Source organism: Carettochelys insculpta, chromosome 18 (assembly GCF_033958435.1).
Source record: "Carettochelys insculpta isolate YL-2023 chromosome 18, ASM3395843v1, whole genome shotgun sequence".
Lineage (NCBI taxonomy): Eukaryota > Metazoa > Chordata > Testudines > Carettochelyidae > Carettochelys > Carettochelys insculpta.
In genome coordinates this window covers 25,131,112-25,148,764 of record NC_134154.1, presented here as the reverse complement: position 1 = coordinate 25,148,764, position 17,653 = coordinate 25,131,112, and the positions used below count along the sequence as shown (strand labels likewise).

General features: G+C 50.6%; 1 protein-coding gene across 3 annotated transcripts in view; it reads right to left on the bottom strand.

Annotated features, from left to right (window-relative positions):
* ABCB9 (ATP binding cassette subfamily B member 9) overlaps positions 1 to 17,303 on the bottom strand; it is a 41,812-nt gene extending 24,509 nt beyond the window's left edge. The window contains exons 1-5 of one of the 3 annotated variants that reach the window (XM_075012498.1): positions 17,227 to 17,303; positions 7,122 to 7,827; positions 6,711 to 6,825; positions 5,446 to 5,576; positions 4,506 to 4,711 (exon numbers count right to left, since the gene is read on the bottom strand). In XM_075012498.1, coding sequence (XP_074868599.1) covers positions 4,506 to 4,711; positions 5,446 to 5,576; positions 6,711 to 6,825; positions 7,122 to 7,743 — 1,074 coding nt within the window. In that variant the 5' untranslated portion in view covers positions 7,744 to 7,827; positions 17,227 to 17,303. Of the gene's footprint in view, positions 1 to 4,505; positions 4,712 to 5,445; positions 5,577 to 6,710; positions 6,826 to 7,121; positions 7,828 to 16,946; positions 17,071 to 17,226 lie in introns of those variants that run through there. The other 2 variants (XM_075012499.1, XM_075012500.1) reach the window with 2 other exon arrangements.
* Positions 17,304 to 17,653: the final 350 nt, after the last annotated feature.

The following is a 17,653-nucleotide window of genomic DNA, read 5'->3' as shown; positions in this document are numbered from 1 at the left end:
CGTGCGAAAGACCAAAGAGTTTACAGTGTAAATAGAGAAGACAGACCATAAAGGAGGCAACAGGAGGCGCTTTTATCCCCATATTACAGATGAGAAACTGAAGCACGGAGACAAAGGGACTTGCCCAAGGCCATACAGGAAGCCTGTGGCAAAGCCAGGAAACAAACACAAGTCTTTGGACTGCTGGGGGTCGCTCAGTTCATTGGGAATCCAGCAGGTGTCTGTGACAAAAGCCACAAAGGAGTTCTCCAGGTCAGCGCCTTGGATTGGGGGCGCACTCTGAACAGGCAACGGCAATATGGAAACTCCCCCTCCCCAGCCAGTTACAACCCCTCAGCGAAAATCATCTTGGTGAGAGGGTGGAGAATCCATATGGAAAGCCACAGCTGTCCAGAATCCAGGCACATGCGTGTGTCACGCGGGTGGCATTATGCACTCAGCCAGGATTTGCCCCACAGCATGGACACAGAGCAAGAAACCTCTCCCAGCACAATACGTATCCTGTGGACAGTACGGATTCAGTGCTCCACCCCAGGAAGGAGCAGGCATCTCTCTTCGGAGAGGACTCTAGCCCAGCAGTCGGAGAGAGCAGTGCTTCTGAACCATGAGACTCAGCCAGGTGCACGTACACCCTAACCGGTATGACAGGGTCTGGCAATGGTGCTGGCAGAAGTGTAGACTCAGGGGAGGAGATCTATTAGATCAGGGTGAACAAAGTGGGGGGCGGGCCTCTCAACAGGGCATGAAATTTCACCAGGGGTGCAGCACAATCAGCTGCTGGGTGTCAGGCTCATTACAAAAGTTGAAGTATGATACTGTTTTTGTCTCAGTGTATGCACATTTATAGACCCCATTAATAAGGGTGTCACATTCTACAGACTTCTTTTCTTATACATGCCACAAGTTTGTTTGTTTTTTTTAATATATAAACATAACTGAAATTGCTCTCGGGAGAAGGGGGGACTGCTCATTGCAGAAATTAAAAGTGGGGCCTGACATAAAAAGTTTGCTCACCCCGTATTAGCTCATCCCAACTCTCTCTCGGTGACCAGGGTGGGATTCCTCCCTGCAGTATGTTTTCTTTGTTTTGTCCTGGCTAGTTTCGAAAAGCCCACTGTTTCCACAGACTAACAGGGCTCCCATTGGGATTAAAAAGGGACAGGAATAGAGGAAAGTGACAATCACATAATACTGCATATTGCACAAATGCACACAGACACCTGGGTGGAGAATGAATTAGACACACCCACCCCTCCCTGTAAAGAACATATTCCTTGCCTCGCCCCATGAGCGTGCTGCCAGAGAGAGCCAGTAATTCCATTCCAGCGGCCAAGAGAGAAATCCAACAGCAAGACAGAAGGTCTTCTGACTACTGAGCAAACATCGGTTTGTTTAGTCTTATGAAGGGAAACCAACAGCCCGTTCAGCCAGCATGTCCGCTGGAACACAGAAAGCCTCACAGGTCAGATTCGGAGTCTGGGAAGAACAGGTGTGCCTGGGAGAAGCAGCAGGATCCAGCTTGGGGAAGTAACTCATCCAGGCAGAGGTGGACAAGGAAGGGCCAGAATTAGCCTGATGGATCGGGGGCTGCAAACAGCAAACTTCCTTGCAGGGATTTGTATTCGCCGCTGGTTCTAGCCCACTCTTGCTGCGTCAGCAGCAAATGAAGGATGACCCCTCCGGTATGTTTACACTCCCCATCCTGGGGAGCTGCAGCAGTGATTACTGGCCAGCAGGGGTGATGCAGGGCAGGGAGGGGGCATGAGAGGGCACATTGTCCCTCGCCTCAAATAATACTGCCCCAAACACTGTGAATGGGAGGGGCAAGGGGCCAAAGCCTCTGGGCGGCCCTTGGGACAAGCAGGGGGCCCAGGTACCTGCAGCAGGCGTCAGGCTCTCTCTTCCCCACGTTCACCAGCTGGGACGGGAAGAAGCAGAGCGACAGGCAGCCAGGAGCCGAGGGACCAGAGCAAGCTAGGGCTGGGTAGCTCTGCCCTGCCCCCCCACTGCCGGTGAGTGAGGGGGAGCCTGAGCCCCTGCTGGCAGCACCAACCCCCTGTTCCCGCTAGTGTCCCAGACCATGTCGCTCAGGGGAGGGGCGTTGGGGGCAGAGGTGGGGTGGGAGCAGAACAGGGGCAGGAAAGGGCAGGACCTGGGGCAGAGGCGGCTTGTCCTGCCCTCCCCGGACGAGGAGTGGTATGGGCAAGAGTCATGGGTGGAGGGTGTCACATGGCCGGTACCCCCATGTCAGCTGTCCCCCTGCTGGCCACTCCAGATGAAGTGAAGAGGAGATGAAGGGGGCAGAGGATGGGGCTGGGCCATGGACAGCTGGCAGTGCGACCGGCTCCTCAGCAAGTTCTCCCCACGAACTTTGCACGCCGCCGTTTTCTAGGCCAGGGCTTCACACAGCATGCGACGCGGGGGCCACATCTGCAGCCACCATTACCGAAAGCAGCCACGTGACCACAGGATGTTCTGCCCAGGGACAACTCAGGGGGCTCATGTCCCACCTCGCCTGGCACCGTGGGCAGCAGAGCCAAGGGGCTGGGCATGGGTAGGGAGGGGCATCCCCCGCCCGCAGGCTAGAGAAAGCAACGCGGCACAGCCCTAACCACTCTGCTGAGGGGCAGAGGCAGGACGGCCCCCACACTCACCAGGGAGAAGCAGAGTGACATGGCCCAAAGCGGTGGGGGGTGGAGGGGAGGGACACACAAAACCAACTTAAGGCCATGTTGCTTTGCTGCCCCCTGCTGGTGAATCCAGGGGTCTGCTTCCCTGCTGCCGGCACCAGACCCATGGGACCTCTAGTTCCCTAGGCCGCCACACTGTGGGGAGGGCATTTGGGGAAAATGGTGGCATGGAGGGAGCAGGGCCTGGGCACAGGGGGGTGGTTCCCGAGCCTTCCCATATGCTAGATATAGTGTGGGAAGGAGTCACATGGGGGGGTCAGTTACATGACCAGTACCACCAACCCCCATCCCTCAATCAGTCGTCACCCCAACCTGTGCATCACCCCACCCAACACACACACAATACTCAATATAATTTAACCAAATATCCGGAACATTTCCAAATAAATGTGCAATACAACAAAACCAGAACGTAGCTAACTTACTTACTGCACGAGGGGGCGCCAAGCTGGGGATGAGCATTGGGGTGCAGGAGGAGACGAGGGCTCTGGTCTGGGGGCGAGGGGGTTGGGGTGCAGGAGGAGGCGAGGGGGTTGGGGTAAGGGTATTGGAGGGCACTCGCTGCTGACGCAGAGGGCTGTGGTGTTCACTGTGGGCAGCTCCCACTTGGTGGCACAGTGGGGCTGATGCAGGTGTCTTGCCTGTCCTGGCCCCCTGCCACTCCTGGAAGCGACCAGCCTGGAGATGGGGTGGGGGGACGGCAGCGGCGAAATGAGCCAGTGCCTCGATGTGCTGGCCTTGCCCGTAGCACCACCCCCGCAGCTCAGATTGGCCACAGTGGGAGTCGAGGGAGTGGTGCCTGCAAGCGACGGAAGCACTTGGACAGAACACTGGAGCTTCCCCTTATCACTGTGCAGGCCCAGCCCAGTGAGGGGTGCCAGAGGGTGGAGGGGAAAGGGGCAGGGAGATTCCATACCAGCACAGTCTGCTCTTGGCCGCATGTGCCGTGAACCAAGTGGGATGGTCATGAGCAAGGTTCCCTTTCTTTTCTTCCATGTATTCTGTGGGCAGAATACATTTTATGTGCATCACTGCATGCGCAGATATGCGCCTTCTCCTAGCCAGGTGGATTAACATAGGGGGTCTAGTGGCTGCAGACAAGCCCCCCAGGCAGGGTTGGGAGGGCCACAAAAAGATCCGGACTTTTGGCAGCCCAGCAATCCTTTTGTAGCGCCCTTCTTAGCCTGGAACCCTGGGCTGCAACCCCAAAGCCCCCGTCTTAATCCAGCCATGCTCCCTTCAGGGCTGCTGTGAATCAACAATTCACAGCTCTCCAGGAGGGAACCTTGGAGAGCTGTAGGCCACATGGCAGAGAGCCACATGAGGCTCGCAAGACGCGGGGGTCACCGTTCTAGACTATGATTTTGGGTGCTCAAGTGCTGCAGCCAACATTCTCTATGGACGTCCAGCAGGGGGCAGTACCATAGCAGTGACTGCACCCTGCAGCACCCCTGACGTATCCGGCATCCTTCCCTGAACCCCGTGCAGCCACCCTGACTCCTCAGAACCAAGCTGGTTTTCGGCACAAGCAAAGCAAGGGAGCGTGTGGGGTCCTGTGCTGCCCCCAGAGGTTGGCATGAGCTCTTCCCCTGGCAGGAGGACAGGCGGGGAGACAGGTCACTCACTGCTCACCCCCCCCCACCATCCATGCCTACAGCAGAGGCGGGAGAGTAAGACGACAACCACCAGCTAGATTGCACCCAAGTCCCAAAGCCAGTCTTGCTCCTAGAGGTCACTGAGCCCATAGCAGAGTCCTGCTGTGTGGAGCAGGCAGAGGGACTCGGCATAAATTAAAGACCCAAGCCATCTGCCTACCTTGTAATACTTGCCATAGAGGTCAGACACCATCATGATGATGGGGGAGCCCATGAAGGTCACCAGAGAGAGCTGCCAGGATAGGCTGAACATGAAGACAATTACGCCTGTGGCCTTCACCACGTTGCGCAGGAAGATGTTAATGTTCTGGGAAACCAGATCACTCACAATGGTTGTGTCCGAGGTCAGCCGAGAGATGATGTCCCCTGTGCGGCAGGCAAAGGGAGAGGGAGAAAGCGCCAATCCATCAGTGCTTCAGGAATCACAGCCCCCAACTCCAGACCAGCACGGTCAGCTGGTGGCCGCACGTGTCGTGACCAGAATGGGAGGGTCACGAGCAAGGTTCCCTCTAATTTTTTCCATCCGTGGGCAGATGCGCACCACCTACAGGAATACATACTGCCAGCTGCGGGCGCTTTGCTAATCAGATGGGTGGCACCTGCATCTCTCCTGGGTAGCCGTCCAGGCACTCAGTTTACAGGGAATGCTGGCCATGAGGAACTGAGAATGAAACGTGCCTAGATCAGTGCTCGGGGATGCAACCTCTGCTGAAGGATCATAGAACCTTTCACAACTAGCCTCCCTGTTCAAATCCAGCCCATGACAGGTGGGACTGGAAGCTTGGTGGATAGCACAAAAGCAAGTTTGGCCGGTCTCAAAGTGAAACCAGCACAGAATTTACCACTACAATCTCACTTAGCAGGGCCCAAGTACCAAATGGGTCACTGAGATTGAATCACCGTCACACACCACAAAACAGGGCAGATTGCTGGGTACAGGGGTAAGGAGAAGGTTTGCCTGCTGCAAAATATAGCTCCAGCCTCAGGCTGAAAAACAAAGGGAGTCCCAAGCACACTTGCCTCCCAGAGATTATCATCCTCCGAGGATTAGGCTGGACTGCTGAAAGAGAGACTGCTCTCCTGGATGGAGAGGAACCAACCTGTACGATTCTCATCGAAGAAACTTGTCTCCTGAGCGACCAGCGACCTAAAGAGGCAGTTGCGGAGTCGAATATTCAGCCTGGCAAAAATGAGGGTAAAAATGCCACCCCGGACACCTGCGGCAAATGAGCTAATTGCAGATAAGAGACGTTATGTAACAATGTGCACAAAACCCACTCCTCAGCAGATCACACAAACCCCACCACATCCAAGACAGACGTCTGGAAATTGGGGCCCATGATAATACTTTGTATCCATCCTGCCTGTCATCCCAGGACCTCAAAGAGCTGCTCAGATAACAAATTTAGCCAGACTACACGCTCCGCCCGAGATAGATTAAACGAGTCCCACTTTGCAGATTGGAAAAAGTGACAAAGGAGTGCAAAAGCAGGAAGGCCAACTCTGCAGCAGAGTACGTGCGACTGCTATGAAAGAACGCTTCCATGGCGTACTATTAACACCACGCATCCTGTTTTAGAGAACACCACTGCGTCAGTAGGAACAAGAGAAAGCCAGAATCAGGCCGCTTTAACCCGGCTCTGGTACAAACTAATCTCAAGCAACATAAAAAAAAAAACAAAAAAACTAAACTAAAACCCTTCCAGTTGAGTCCTGATCCGTTTCACAGTTTCAGATGGAAATGTAAAAAACTCCACATCATTTCTCTGGGCAAGCAAGATGCATGGGGCTATTTTGCCCAGGGCTCATTCACTCTGAACTCCAGGGACTTAGGGCCACAAAGGCGAGTTAACCAAAACGAACCTACCAGCTGCCATGACATCTAGAGCCTCTGCAGACTGCATATAACACCACGGAAGACCCCGGGATGGGCCAAAACCTTGTCTCTGAATCTCCCTGTCCTCAGCAAGGATGTTGGAAAGAACCAACGTGACTTAGTTTTAAAATGCTTCTTTCCCTTTTCCCTTTGGAGTCTGTAAATATTGTAGCGAAGTCACGGCCATCTAAGGCCTCACCGCTGACATTCTGCTGCCACACTGTGGGCGCTCAGGAGGGTGCAACAAGAGCAGGAATCAAATCTACATCTTAGTCCACAAAGACACAGCCCTGTCCCCTGAGCTACAGAAGGCCGATAGCGGCTTAGCACCTACAACACATAGCTGAGCAGTTCCAGTTCCATCAAGCGGAAGTCAGTGGCTCATATCAAGGCTAGCCGGTACACGACAATACAATGGGAGAAGGTTTAAACTGCAACACAATAAACATCTGATTAATTTTGTCTCAGTTATAAATCTATTGTGGTTACCTTCCTACAGCAAGAAGCGACATAATCACCACTGCTTTGGAAAAATGATCCATGCTTTTTTGGATGACTATTCCGTCAATTGCCAAGCCAGTGTAATAGGGAAGGAATGTTTCTCCTGCATGGGAGAAGCATAAGAGAAGGTGTATTAGAACACAGGGCAAGGTTTGAAACACTGAGCTATTGGGTAAAGCAAATATTAGCAGTGGAGTTTAACTGGTTTCTGGGATGAGGAAGCTCTTTGAAAGTGTTTGCAGCCTTGATAATCTAGGTGTGAGACAAAGATTAAGAGCTTGTTTAAGGCCACTACTTAGATTTCATCAGGGTGCACAGATGGGGTTTTTATAGAACAGATATGAATAGAAAACAAGGAATTGGATCTTGGCAATGTCCCTTGAAAGTCTGTTCACTCACCCAAAGCAGCGACCAGGAGGAAGAAAGTGGCTATGCCGAGGAAGAGCGCATCTGGTTTGGTATAAAGCAGCAGCTTATGGATAGTGGCTCCTGACGCCTCTTCCCTCATTTCCTGCACAGTAACAGGGGAGTCGCACCCCTCTTCTGCTTCTGTTCTGGACTGTGAGCTGACCCCCAAGGGCTCCCTGGAAGATGTCACAGAAGACAGCAGCTGCCACAGGCAGAAAGCTGCAGCTAGCGACGCATACGTCCATGCAAACATACTCCAAAACCAGGGGTCCTTAATGGTTTTCCTGACCTCTGAGTAGAGCAGCAGCTTGACCAGGGCATAAATCCCCATGACCAGGCAGACCAAGGTGATGAAGGTCCGGGATGCTCTCAGACGCCTGGGGCCATAGGCCGAGTTCTTGGCAACCCCAATGGCAGCGCCAAGCAGCAAGCAGCTCCTGTACAGACACGCCCCCCACATATCCAACACTGAATTAAAGACATTGAAGTTTTTCAGATCCTGGACAATGTCCCGTCCACTATGGCTGTGCTGGTACAGCAGTGTGGTCACCAATACGTCCACACAGGTGAACGCTACTGTGCTTGCCACAGCCTTCCAGGCTCTCATCTTCATCTGACCCTGGGGTGAGGCAGGCAGATGGCAGTCGGCGGCAGAGAAACTCCTAGCTCAAGGTGAAAGCGTCCATGTTAGCTCTCCCTGGGACAAGGAAAAGAACAGCACAAGAGCATTAGTGACCTGTACGAAACAGCAGAGGGGGAATGAGCGCTGTGGCGCACCGTGCTTTTGTTTCGTGTGTGAGCTCCGGTTCTCCCAGAGGCCAATTCCCTCCCCCATCAGGCTATCCCGTGGTGCTGGCAGCATGGGTGCCCACAGCTGTAGAATATGGCTTCAGGCAGGCCTGAGTTTGATCCTGCTTTTCAGGCTGAGCCCGTGGTCTCAATTGTTAAGGCCTAGAATTATTTCTAGGCTACAGGTAGCATCACGGGATGCTTTCAGCTACTCTCTTCAGCACTGGACCAGCCCAATTCTGAGCACACAGAAGTTAACTGCAGCCTTTCAGAGATCCCCAGAACATGACGGCAAGGAAAGGGTTTTGAAACGTCCCTGCAATGCTTCTCCATTTCCGTCACAGAGGCACAGTGTGGAAAAGGGAAACCAGCAAGGTGCATAGGCTCCAAGCTGGCATGTACCCTCCCTACTCCCCAACCTACATTTATTCATGTTTCTTGGATAAATCAGGCCCCTGAAGACTGAGCTGCTGCAGCCTAAGCCCCAGGTGACAAAGAGCTCTCTGCACACATGGTGGGTGTGCGACAGGCAGTGTTCTCCCACGCCTCTGCTATGAGCCCCCACAGCAAGACAGGCACACACACAAAAAGAGCTCTTTCCTAGGATTCAAAAGGGATTTCCTGCAAGAGACAGAAGCAGGTGGGAGAGATTAGGCATCAGGCGGCCCTCAGTCTCCAGACACTGAAAAGACAGCTTGCTCTACCAGGCACCCAGGGCTGGTCATTCTCCAAAGCAGCATGAAAGTGTAAGGTGCGTCAAGGTGGTAACGCAGCAGCAAACCACCAAAAGCAAAGGTAGGAAAAACTGCTTGAGGGTGCCAGCAGCCCACAGATTATTTAAGCAATGAGGAGGGCACTTCCAGGAAGGTAGACTATACAATAATTAGCTCTTATCTGGCCCGTTTTATCTCACACTTGCTTTCCAAAGGAGGGTACAGAACATTATCCCGTTTTATAAATGAACACTCAGGCCAATAATATTTCTTTCCCCTGGTTACTAATAGTATGTTAGATTCAAACCAGGCAGCATCTGAAAAGTCTGTTCTTCTGCTCGCAGTGGTGACAAACAGCAGAACAAGGAGCAATGGTCTGAAGTTACAGAAGGAGGGGAGTAGGTTGGATATCAGGAAAAACTATTTCACCAGGAGGGTGGTGAAGCACTGGAATCCATTGCCTAGAGAGGTGGTGGATTCTCCATCCCTGGAGGTTTTTAAGACCTGGCTTGACAACATCCTGGCTGGGATAACTCAGTTGGGGTTGATCCTGCTTGAAGCAGGGGCTGAACTCGATGACCTCTCGAGATGTCCATTCCAGCCCTAGGATTCTAGGATTCACCGCTGATGCTGTGTTTACTCATTGCATTTCTCTACAAAAATAAACCAGCCTGTTTGGGTGTCTCTCTGCTCCCCTCATTGGTTTCATTCCCTGCCTTACCCCAGCCTGCTGTCTGTTTGGGGCAACCACCACCAGATCCAGACAAAACTTAGCTTTCATAGGCAGTAAATGAGCGAATTAAAAATGGGTCAAATACAACTTTTCAGGAAAAAGGAAAGGTAACTCCTGCACCTACATGAGCTCCTTCCAGGAGCAGCTGATGCAGCTGAAAGACCAGTGTGCTGTTGTGAGGACTGGGCCTGCAAATGGACCCTAACAGTGAGCTCAGCTATGAAAGGCCACAGCAAGCAGGAAAAGGGAGACAAAAAGTTTGAATTAGGTAAACAAAAAGGCCCTAATGGTATAATTCAGTGACTCTACTAACAAAAGCAGCCGGTGAAGTGAGGTAGTGGGGGCCATGGGCCATGTAACCACCCCCATCCCATGCATGGGGAATGGCCAGGACGGCTCTCCTCAGCCCTCACCCATTTCACCCATCCCACCTCTTCCTCGCCCTTGCTCTGCCCCCATCCCAACTCTTCCTGCTCTCCCAAGCAACATGGTCAAAGGAGCTCAGTGAGCTGGGGCTGTTGCTCCACATGCCCTGCCACTGCTGGTCAGCGGGGTTGGGGGGGCTACACCCCTGCTGCAGGCAGCCTGCCCCTCCCTTCCCTGTAAACCCCCTGCCAGCTACTGGCCAGCCCTTAGCCCCTCCTACTCACAGCATTTGGGGCACGTGCCCACCACATGTCACCAATGTCTATTGATATCATGCTTGGTAAAGACAGAGGTGGAACTAAAACTTTATGAGCCAATATTGGTGTGCCCAATATTAGGCTTACCTGGTGGACAAAATAATGCAGAACTGGGCTGCTCTGTCCACCACGCCTCCTGCGGGTCCTTCAAGAGAGAAACTGAGCTGGGGGAAGGAGGGGAAGAGAGAGAAGAACAAAGAGTCTGCCCAAGTGAGCTTCTCCCTCACAGCTGCCTCCCACCATGTCCTGCCACCCCAATCCTTCCTTGTCTGGCCTGATCGGGCGAGGCCAGCAAGAGGGGCCCAGATAAGACCCTCTCTGCTAGCTCCCCAGCTGAATCCTAGACACCACCTGGGGTGAAATAGGAATGGGTGAAAGGGCAGCAGAGACAACTGCGTCAGCCCATCTCGAGGCACTTCTCCTTCCCCTCAAAGGCCAAGTATCAGAGGGGGGAGCTGAGGTTAGTCTGTATCTTCAAAAACAACAAGAAGTCCTGTGGCACCTTGTAGACTAACATATTTTGGAACATAAGCTTCTCTGGGCAAAGACCCACTTCATCAGATGCATGAAGTGGGCGGGTTTCAGAGGAGGGTTTAAAGAGGTAGTCCCAGTCAAGGGGAGGGCCAGAGTTGACAAGGTCTATTCAGTCAGGGAGGATGTGGGCCATTATCAGCAGTTAATGTGGAGCTGTGAACATCAAAAGAGAAGAAATCAAGTCAGAGAGGTTGCGGCCCATGATCAGTTGCTACCACCTCTAATACCACCTAAGAGACTGTTGAGCAGGAGGCTTTTCCTTCTAAAAATGCCCTCCAAATAAAGGAAACATCTATGCTGTTCGAATGAAAGCCTTATTGGATGCTTCACATTTCAAAGGCTGTACCTGTTTTTCCATATGTTTAACAAGGATAAAAACAGAATGGCATCTTTGCCATGGGGCTAAGCAAGCTGAGGTCTCTCTCTACACACCCCTGAACTTAGTTTAACACTATTTAATACTGAACAGTGGCTGGATTATGACAATACCTTTGACCCACTTGCTCTTGTTAAATGCCAGTGTGTTCCTGACCCCAAAGTTCCTTATATTCACAATAAGCCATGCAAATACCTTACAAAATTCAAAGGGCGGATCAATTAAATAAACCTTCTCGCTCCAACATCTCGGTCTGTCACCATGGAGATGGAATACTGGTACAGAACCGGTCCTGCCCTAGCTGTTGGGAGACCAGGCCCATCAGGACAGTTTCATTCTCAGGGCTCCACTGCATATTCTGTCAAACTTTGGTCAGCCTTATTTTGGTAAGAATTAGCTTGGTACCTTTCTGACAATAGCTTGGAGATGATGGAGAATTTTGTCAAATACACTACATTGATAAGCAAGCTGGAAAGAGGTGCCCACAATTGCTAAAAAGGATGAAACCTAACCAGCAGGAAAGAGAGAGGTGGAAAAGATGGAAATGGCATTGTCTTTGTTCTATATTAATCACATTTAAAGGAAAAAAAAAACCCCACAGCAGAGGATTATGGGCAAGACTGGTAGCACCATCGACTGTTAAGGTTACTTGTTCACAAAGTCTGCACCAGATATTCAACCTCATGCTCTCTAGGACACCTCACGAGAGTGAAATCGCCTCTCAGTCCATACCAACACCACAAAATAACGTTTATTGGTAAGATGACCTGGATAACTGTGACCATCAGACCCTACTGTCCTGATGCCCCTTGAATATTAATAACGTTGGCCCAGGAAGTGGACAGTTCATTGGATGTGGCCTATGTGCATTTTAAGACCTCAAACATGCATGATGAATTGGGAAAAGACGCAGCCGTCCTTACTCAAAAATTTGGGGTATCACTGGGTTTTAACATTCACCCCCCAGCCTCTTCCTATCCCTGTTCTGTGGCTCCGCTTCCTCCTGAGAGTCTCTGGTTAACAAACTAGTGAAAAAGCCTGCCAGAGCTATTAGTGGTACTACTGAACCTGTGAAAGAGCCATTTAAATAGTAATGAAATCATTTAACAGGCATTTGCCAACCATAGCTAGATACGGTCAGTTTCTGAACACACAGTGTTAGTTCCCAGGACCTTATCTTAAAATGCGCTTTAAAATATTTCATTAGCGTGTTGCTGAAGGTTATAAAAATTGCATCTCTAAAAAAAAAATCATCATCTTCCCGGTTGTCATCAGGCATAGGGCACCAGTCTAATAGTACTGGTTAGGACCCCACAAATCCCAAGGACTGGAGGAATGGATGGTAACCCACAGATGGGCTGCTACAGCAGAGAAGGGATTTGATTCCTGCGTGAGGAGTCCCTGGGGTTAAGCAACCTACAATGTCTCGATCATATTTAAACGGCATCACATCTTTAATGTCGGGCCTAGTGACTCTTCAGCAGAACTAAGCAGGACTTGGTTTTAATAAATATACAAGATTTTTTAATGGTGGAGCCTGGATACAGGCACATACTGTGACTCTGCCTCTCCAGCTCCTGCACCTTCTGTGCTCTCTACCATCCAAGCAGCTTGGCCTGCATTAAGCAGGCTGACTAGGCCACCAGACTGCCACGTAAACATGCCAATAAAGAAATGAAACAAACACTGTAGTGATGGTCTGAAACCCCTTTAAATAAAGGCTGGGCATTTAAACTGCTGCTCCATTCATTCCCAGACATGAGTGTGCATAGGTAGCAGGGGAAATCAATGTCTTTTTTTATACAGTGTTTGTAACACCTTGCAATAGTACTGTGTGGAGATACTGATTATTTATTGATGATGATGAAAAGCAGCATTCAGATGGGGCTGAAACCGCCTATGTTTCTTTGCTGTAAAATAAAGGTGTCTGGAACAATAGACCCAAAATGTTAAATACCACAAAAGAGCCTCTCTTTGCTCCTCAGTCTACAATCTAACTAGCAGCTCCAACCGTGGTTAAATCCCAATCTTTCCAGGCCGAGACAAAATTTATTTTTGTGCAAGAAGTTTCACAACCCTTGAAGTTTCTGTCAGAACTTTTCTACTGAAAATGCAGATCCTGCGGCGGCAAACCAGTCCTCTCAGCCTCTTTACTGATGTGTACAAAGGATATCCAGTGCAGTGCCATCTAGCTAAAGTTGCTTCTACACATGCCACCTGCCAGCAGAATATAATAAATAAACGTATAATAAATATACAAGTTTTTTTTGATGGTGGTGCCTGGATACAGGCACATACTGTGACTCTGACTCTCCAGCTCCTGTCAGAGGTAGCATGGGAATGAGTCAATTCGAAGCAGGTTAATAAAGCATGAATGTGTATATTCAGTGCCTCATTAGCATAACGGCATCTGCGCCATTTTTGAAGCGTGGATTTCGAATTGCAGATTGACAGTGTAGGTGGGGGCAGCTTCAAAATAAGCACCCCACTTTGACACTCCCTTACACTGATCTAGTTTTGTGGGAGTAAGGGAACGGTGAAGTGGGGTGCTCATTTTGAACCTGCCCCCATCTACACTATCAATCTGCAATTCGAAGTATGCACTTTGAAATTCGCGCAGCTGCCATTATGCTAATGAGGAGCTGAATGTGCATGCTGGCATTTCATTAACCTGCTTCGAACTGCCTCATCACCATGTCACCTCCAATGGGAGGTGGCAGGTATAGAAGCAGCCTAATTTTGTGCCTGAGGCAGGAATATAAAATTGCCTGCCCACGTGTTTATCAGCTCATAGTAGTTATTTTGTAGAAAAAAGGAAACTAATAAATACATAAATGATAAAAAAAAATGATAAACAAATACACGCTCATTAATTATAGTTCTGGGGGCCTCGCGCCTGCCCAGGACCTGAAGACACCAGCTGTATGAAATCCGTCTGGAGGTTAAAAAGTAGGTGCAAACCATACCAAGGCAGATGTAATTGAGGAGAGCACCCGAGTGTTGATTTCGGTGCCTGCGACAAATGCGCTGTGACATCCTCGTGCTCCCGCTCTGCGCCAAGCTGGCATGATAGGAATCTGACTCTGACGCCAATTCTGATGCGGAAGACCAGGGAAGTGCCATAGGACCCGGTTCCTGCACTGACCCCTGGTGGACCTGCGCCTGTGCCGTTGTTGCTGAATAAGGTAAGTAAAGCGGGGTCAACGCTGGCACCCTGGGCTGTCGAAGTTGGTCCAGCACCAAGAAGGACAACGTCAGTGCTGATAGAGAAGATGCCTGAGTGGCACTGTGTGTTGATACTGGCACCTTGAACACCACCTCACACGCAGGCACATTTCCTTCCTGCAGTGATGGGCCCGGCACCGTGATTTCCAGTAAGCCCTGCACTGCACTAAAAGCCTCTGGCGTCAAGGGCTGTCTAGGAGTGTGCGGGCTCCTGCCTCCCACCAGCATCAACACATGCGCCTCATGTTTCAGCCCATGGTGCAGCTAAGCAGACGCCTTGGAGGTCTCCCAGCGTTTCACCTTCTCCAGGGACCAGCCCCTTTTTCTTTCGAGACACCGGGGACTGGCTCCTATGAATTCCACAGAGATTTTAACAACCTGCACCTTACCACCAGTTGCAGCCTTGACTATTCCACATGAGAAATGCATTTCCTGAACACCACAGTACAAATCACTGATGGCCACATCAACACCACTCTCTACCGGAAACCCACTGACTGCTACACTTACCTACATGCCTCCAGCTTCCATTCAGCACAGACCACACGCTCCACTGTTTATAGTCAAGACCTTAGATATAATTGCACCTGCTCTGACCCTACTGACAGAGACCAAAAACTTCAAGACCACTACCAAGCATTTATAAAACTTAATTACCCACAGGCAGAAGTAAAAATAACAGGGCCAGATGACTACCCAGAAACCAAGTACTTCAAGACAGGCCCAATAAGATCAATAACAGAACACCACTTGTCATCACCCATCGCTCCCAGCTCAAACCCCTGCACCACATAATTAAAAACCTGCACCCTGTTGTAGATCATGATGCTACACTTTGGAAGGCCCTAGGTGACAGGCCTGTCCTCTCCTATAGGCAACCTCCTAACCTAAGATAGATTCTCGCTAGCAATCACAGGCTACACCACAGTCATACTAATCCTGGAACTTTTCCTTGCAACAAACCCTGCTGCCGACTTTGTCCACTTATTTATTCTGGGTATACCAACGCTGGACCTAATCATTTTAGTTATAAGATTAAGGGCACATTCTTGTGTACTTCGACCAATATTACATATGCCATTACATGACAACAATGCCCCGCCACTATGTACATTGGACAGACTGGGCAAACTCTTCACCAAAGAACGAATGGACACAGAGCAGACATCAGGAATCTCAATACACATAAGCTGGACAGTGAACACTTCAATGGAGTGGGCCATTGTGTTAAGACCTGAGAGTTTGTGTCCTAGAACAAAGAGTTTAAAAACGGATTACATAGAGAAAGTTGTGAATTGGAGTTCGTACTCAAATTTGACACACTAACACTTTGTACGAACAGGGACAACAATTACCTCATGCATTGGAAGGATTGCTTCCCTTCCTTTGATGCTCCTAATTATCTCAGGCAAGACACAACATCCCCTATCCCTCATCCCATTCCTTCACTCCTATGTACTTGATTTGTCAGTTTTTAGTGCAATTTTTTTGGACCTCTGTACTTATAGATGTCAGTCTGTACTGGGAAAGCTATTGATCTGAAGAAGTGGGTCTGTCCCACAAAAGCTCATCACCGAGTAAATCATTTTGTTAGTCTTTAAAGTGCTACATTTCTGCTGTTTTGTTTTGTTAGACTCCAGACTAACACGGGTACCTCTCTGTTACAACCAATGTTAAGAACCATTTACAACTATTTACACTATAAACAAGGTGACCAGCTAAAAACTAGGAGAGATAAAGAGCTCCAGCAACCAACTGCGCAGCGAGAAGGAACTGAGTCAGGGGCAGGCGGTGCCTGTATTGGTTGCCATATCAACGCCATTCTAGGGGGCGCCGCTCTGACCCCATGGCTACCGGCTAGGGCAAAAAGCTTCTGGCAACTGAGCATGCGCCAACGCACACCCAGTTTGGAATGCACATGAGCAATCACTCGAAGAACTGTCAGTTTTTATTTCAATCATTTTGGGTTTTTTTTTTTTTTGACCTCTGTGTTATATAGCGTTTCCAGCACAGGCTGACAGTTGTATCTCCGGATCTGAAGAAGTGGGTCTGCCCCATGAAAGCTCATCACCTAGTAAATTAGTCTGTTAGTCTTTAAAGTGCTACATGACTGCTGGTTTTTGTTGTTAGACTGACGGCTACCTCTCTCCTACAAATGAAGAGCTTGATAAGGCAATATTAAACACAATAAAACACAGTCTTGACTTGCATTTCGGTTTTTGAACTCTACTATTATGACGCTGCTGTAATACAAGGAATATAACCTGCATGATGCTATATCCGAAAAAGAATTTAGAAAAACCTATAGACTCAATCATGAGCCCTCTGCAGAATGTTGTTTTAGCCAGAATGGTGCTCAGTCATCATTCTAGTTCATGTTCCATTAACAAAGTTATTTCAGGGTTGTAAAAACATGTTGAAGACTATTTAAATGCAAAATGAAATGTAGTGGAGTCATGTTTGTTACTCCCTTTACAGAGCTGTTAATGACAGACTCGGGAAGATCTGTAAGAAAAATGAATGCACACCATGGCTCATAGCACCATGACTACAGCAGCAAGTGACAGTACCACAATGCAGGGAACTCAGGGCAAGGTATCTGCATGTATTATTTTGTTGCAATGTTATCCTGGGGCGGGAGGTAGCAGGAAGGGGGACAGCCCAGCCAACCCAATTAAATACAAGTCAACAGCTACACAAGTCACTGTCCTTGTGGCAGGGCCCCGATTCTGAGCCGACGTCTGACCTGGACAGGACACGCACCTGATCGGGCTCCCGGGCTTGATCAGCCCCATCATTCTGAAGGCCCCAGCTCGGAGCTGCGCCAACAGAGGCTGGTGCCCTGGAGGAAAGCCGGGAACCAGACGCACATCCCAGGCGCCCCGCGGATGCCGGCCCCGCTTGGCTCTTTGCAAGCCCAGCAGCCGGCGGCTCCTGCAGCGAGACTCGGGGCCTCCTGAGACCAGGGATGAAGCCCCAGACCCTCCAGGGCAGCGCTGGAGCCGCCGCCGCAGAGCCCCACGTGCCGCCCCTCGACCCTTACCCAGCCGCCGGCGGCTACAAAGTACACAGCTGATCCCAACGCCGCACTGACCCCCGGCTCCTGCAGAACGAGGTCGGAAGTGGGCGGAGCCTCGATATGACGTCAGGGGGTACCCCTCCCCCTCCCCGTGGAGGCGCACGGCTGCAGCCACGTGCCCGCGCGCGCGCTGACCCGGCTCGCAGCAGCTGCTAAACCGCAGGAGCAGTCGGGGCTCGTGGAGATGCGTCCGCCCAGCCCGGGCAGCTCCCTGGCTCTGCCCCTCCAGGGATTCCCTGTGGCCGCGGGACGCCGAGCTGGCAGCATTGCCCGAGGGGGGCCAACGTGACTCTGCCCGGGGGCTGGGGTGCAACCGGTGTTTATATTTCCCATCCAGGTGTGGAATAAATTTTATGTGCAGATCTGCACCATCAGGAGACGCACAGGCTGC